The sequence below is a fragment of the Rhinopithecus roxellana genome, chromosome 7 (assembly GCF_007565055.1).
Source record: "Rhinopithecus roxellana isolate Shanxi Qingling chromosome 7, ASM756505v1, whole genome shotgun sequence".
Taxonomy (NCBI): Eukaryota; Metazoa; Chordata; class Mammalia; order Primates; family Cercopithecidae; genus Rhinopithecus; species Rhinopithecus roxellana.
Window position 1 is genome coordinate 80445002 of NC_044555.1, and position 4503 is coordinate 80449504.

General features: G+C 36.0%; 1 protein-coding gene across 1 annotated transcript; it reads right to left on the reverse strand.

The window, feature by feature from the left end:
- Positions 1 to 471: 471 nt before the first annotated feature.
- On the reverse strand, positions 472 to 1213 carry LOC104672407 (peptidyl-prolyl cis-trans isomerase A). The gene has a single exon (XM_010376208.2). The coding sequence runs from the start codon at positions 1167 to 1169 to the stop codon at positions 672 to 674; it is 498 nt and encodes a 165-aa protein (XP_010374510.2). The 5' UTR covers positions 1170 to 1213; the 3' UTR covers positions 472 to 671.
- Between the last annotated feature and the right edge of the window lie 3290 nt (positions 1214 to 4503).

The window sequence follows — 4503 nt, forward strand, 5'->3', positions numbered from 1 at the left end:
ATGTGGGAGTTAACCAGATGATCCTTAAGGGCTTATCTAGCTCAAAAACCCTGTAATTCTATAAATAAATCACTGTACAGGATCCATCTAATTTTGCATGGCAGGGGAACAGACATAACAACATGGAAAGGGAAGAGCCAGCACCTTTCACTTTTTCCCTCCTAAATTACTGACTAATCATCAAGATTTTTCCTTTTGAATGGTTTCTGAGATATCTTCAAATGTTGCCTTTCGTTCTTTTTATACCCAAACTCCTTCATGTATGAAGAGTAGAATAGCTAAATTAAAATAATGAGAAAACATTTGCATTTATTAAAACTATTAAAAATCAAAAGAAGTCAAATCTCAAGATAGCAAAACTGCAGAAAATAGCAATAAAATCCTTTTAGAAGACATTCTGATATACTTACCAAGTATAAATTTGTTTGACTCAGTAAACCCTCTATTTCTTTTTTTTTTTTTTTTTTGTTATTTAGTTTTTATTTCATAATCATAAACTTAACTCTGCAATCCAACTAGGCATGGGAGAGAACAAGGAAAACATGGAACCCAAAGGGAACTGCAGCGAGAGCACAAAGATTCTAGGATACTGCGAGCAAATGGGGTGGAGGGGTGCTCTCCTGAGCTACAGAAGGAATGGTCTGGTGGTTAAGATAAAACATAAGTCAAACTTATTCGAGTTGTCCACAGTCAGCAATGGTGATCTTCTTGCTGGTCTTGCCATTCCTGGACCCAAAGCGCTCCATGGCCTCCACAATATTCATGCCTTCTTTCACTTTGCCAAAGACCACATGCTTGCCATCCAACCACTCAGTCTTGGCAGTGCAGATGAAAAACTGGGAACCATTTGTGTTGGGTCCAGCATTTGCCATGGACAAGATGCCAGGACCTGTATGCTTTAGGATGAAGTTCTCATCTTCAAATTTCTCCCCATAGATGGACTTGCCACCAGTGCCATTATGGCGTGTGAAGTCACCACCCTGACACATAAACCCTGGAATAATTCTGTGAAAGCAGGAACCCTTATAACCAAATCCTTTCTCTCCAGTGCTCAGAGCACGAAAATTTTCTGCTGTCTTTGGAACCTTGACTGCAAACAGCTCGAAGGAGACGCGGCCCAAGGGCTCGCCGTCGACGGCAATGTCGAAGAACACGGTAGGGTTGACCATGGCTAGTACTACAAGAATTTCCTCGGCGGCAGCGTCTGCAAAAGCCCTCTATTTCTAATTTATATTATAGAACTATTATATTTCTCCAATTCTAAGGCAGTTTCAATTTTAAGATACAATATTAATTTAATAACATATTTTAAAGAAAAAAATACTACTATCTTTATACTAAAATATATCCTGATATAAATTAAAAGAAAAAAATATGTACCTTGGAATTTAAGAAATATGAAAATTTAAAAGGAGAAAAATCCACATGTATGAAGACATTTACAGCAGTTATTTAAAATAATTAAAAAAAAAAACAGCGTCGCAGCCTGGCCAACATGGTGAAACCCCATCTCTACTAAAAATACAAAAAAAATTAGCAGGGCGTGGCGGTGCATACCTGTTGTAACAGTTATTTAGAAGGCTGAGGCAGGAGAATCACTTGAACCCAGGAGGCAGAGGTTGCAGTAAGCCAAGATAATAACATCACTGCACTCCAGCCTGGGCGACAGAGCAAGACCCTATCTCAAAAATAAATAAATAAAAATAAATAAACAGTATTGACATCCAATAATAAGGAAATGATTAAAGTATATATATATTATGTATAAATACAATGAGATGTAACAGTTATTAAAACTTTCATGATACAAATATAAAATCAAGAGAAAGTGTTTCTAAAATAATGTAGTATAATGTTTAGCATATATAAATGCATTAAAATATATATTGCCTCATCAACTTAGAAACAATATGTTCATATGAATAAAGGAACTCCAAACAAATGAAAATCATAATGTTGCTGAGATATTGGAATTACATATGTAATTTAAATGTTCCTCATATATTTTAAAAGTACTTTAATCACAAATTAAAGTTCCCATAAATGTTCCTATCTTTTTAAATTGTACATATTTAAGGTATACAACATGATGTTTTGATATACATATACACAATGAAGTGATTACTACAGCCAAGCAAATTAACATATCCATCATCTCATCTCACATGGTTATCCTTCCATCTTTCTTCTGTGATAAAAGTATCAAAAATCTACTCTGAGCAAATTTCCAGTATACAATACAATATTATTAACTATAGTCTTCATTTTGTACATTAGATCTCTAATTTATTCATCCTACATCATTGCAACTTTGTAACGTTTGACCAGATCTTTCAATTTCCCCTGCCCCACCAAACATTTTTATCTTGACAGCCTATCTCTTCCCTGTGTTTTTCTTTGGGTCCGGTTTTCTCCCCTCCCTGACATAGCAGGAAATTTAACATTTAGATGGGCAGCCAAGAAGCAGCCATGGTGGGTGTGATTATCGGTAATAACAGGTAATGTGCTTACACAATCATTTCCGTTCAGTTTCATGAGTAAAGAGTATAATGAGGTAGCCACTGAGAGCCAGAGCCAATAAAACAGTCACTTTTGTCTCTACCCAAGAATCCTGCCTAGACTTGCAGGAACTAAATACTTTCCAAGGGAAGGGACTGGAGAGAATGCAGCATTGTGATCACCAGCAACAAACAGCATCTTTGGGATGCTGGTACTTCTCTTTCCTCACATGACGCTACCACTCTTTATAGTTTAAAATGATGGTAGCCCTGAAGAATTTATGTGCTGTTACATTATAGCATAGAATGAATATATAGGGGTAAAACCTAATGTGAAAGTAGGTGAAATATTTTATTTCAGAAGTCACTCCACCCAGGGGTCCAAGAGTCATGTCCTATTTTCTCTACTTTCTCATCTCTTACTTGATAAACTCACTCAACTGGCTTCTGCCCCAACCACTGCATGGAAATGGCTCATACCAGAACATCAATAATGTCTTGACCCTATATTTTTAAAATTGTAAAGTTTAAAAATTTTTAAACTTGTATTTTAAAATCATTTCAAATGTGTAGATGTGCAAGAACAGTACAAAGAACTCCCATATGCCCTTTATCCAGCTTCACCAGTTATTAATGTTCTGCCACATTTGCACTCTCTCCCTCTCATATATATATATACACACATATGTGTAAATGTGTATATCTGTATGTATATATGTGTATATATGTATACAGTATATGGGTGTGTCCCTTTCCCCAGTGGCACTTCAGTATTTTCTAAGAACAATGCCATTCTCTAATGTAACCACAGGGCAATTCTCAAATTTAGAAAATGTGATAGTGATATAAATATTGCTATTATCTAGTATATTTATTTTAACAAATCTCAATTTTTAAGAGAACTAAATTATTTTTATTAAAAAGTATTTTTTAAAAATGAAATAGGTTAATATTCAAATTGTTTTCAACATTTGCAGGGTTTTTAAACCATATTTACAGTAATTATTCAGACTTATTTCCTAATTTAATTGAATTTTACACTTACCACCAGGACTTGTACTATGTACTTCTACTTCAAAAGTCTTTATTTTGCCGGGTGCAGTGGCTCACACCTGTAATCCTAACACCTCGACAGTCTGAGGAGGGCAGATCACTTGAGGTCAGGAGTTTGAGACCAGCCTGGCCAACATGGTGAAACTCCATCTCAATTAAAAATTCAAAAAATTAGCCAGGTGTGGTGGTGCATGCCTGTAATCCCAGCTACTCAGGAGGCTGAGGGGAGAGGATCACTTGAACCCGGGAGGCAGAGGTTGCAGTGAGCCGAGATGGCACCACTGTACTCCAGCCTGGGCAACAGAACAAGATTCCATCTCAAAAAAAAAAAAAGAAAAGAAAGTCTTTATTTTGATTAATCTTTTGGTCATGTATAGTACATCTGTGAATAAACTTTTTCAGGGCCCATATATAGGCAAGAATTATTTCTGTGGCTTTCACATGTGACTTGATATAGAATTACTGAGTCACACACAGCCTTCTCTTTCAAAATATATATATGTTGCTTCGTGTATCCTGTATCATGTGACACTCAGGCAAAGTCTGATTATGTACTTTGTGGAAAATCTTTCCTTTTTTCTGGAAATCTGTGGCATTCTTTTCCTTTCAAATTTAAAACGTTATTGTTCCCATTCAGGTACTGGGCAATTATTGTCAATTTTCCTTTGACCACGACAGGGCCTTTTCATAGGAAGATGAAACATTTTTCTTGAGCTCAAGAAAACTTTATTCTCTTCTTCAAATATTTTTTATTTTCCCTTTATCTCCGAGTTTTCTTTCCAACATATCGGTAATCCATATATTGGATCTCTAGTGTCTGTCTCATATGCTTTCTCTTAGGCTCCCAGACTACATAGGTCTGACGAAAAATGTGGCACACTTTGAGTTGAAACTTCCTAGTATAGCTCATCTCGTGCTAAAAGCTGGAGCAGTTAATACTGTGACTGGCAGC

What these genes read in the sequence shown, in the direction of transcription:
- LOC104672407 (XM_010376208.2), bottom strand. Translation starts at nt 1,169, where the DNA reads ATGGTCAACCCTACCGTGTTCTTCGACATTGCCGTCGACGGCGAGCCC.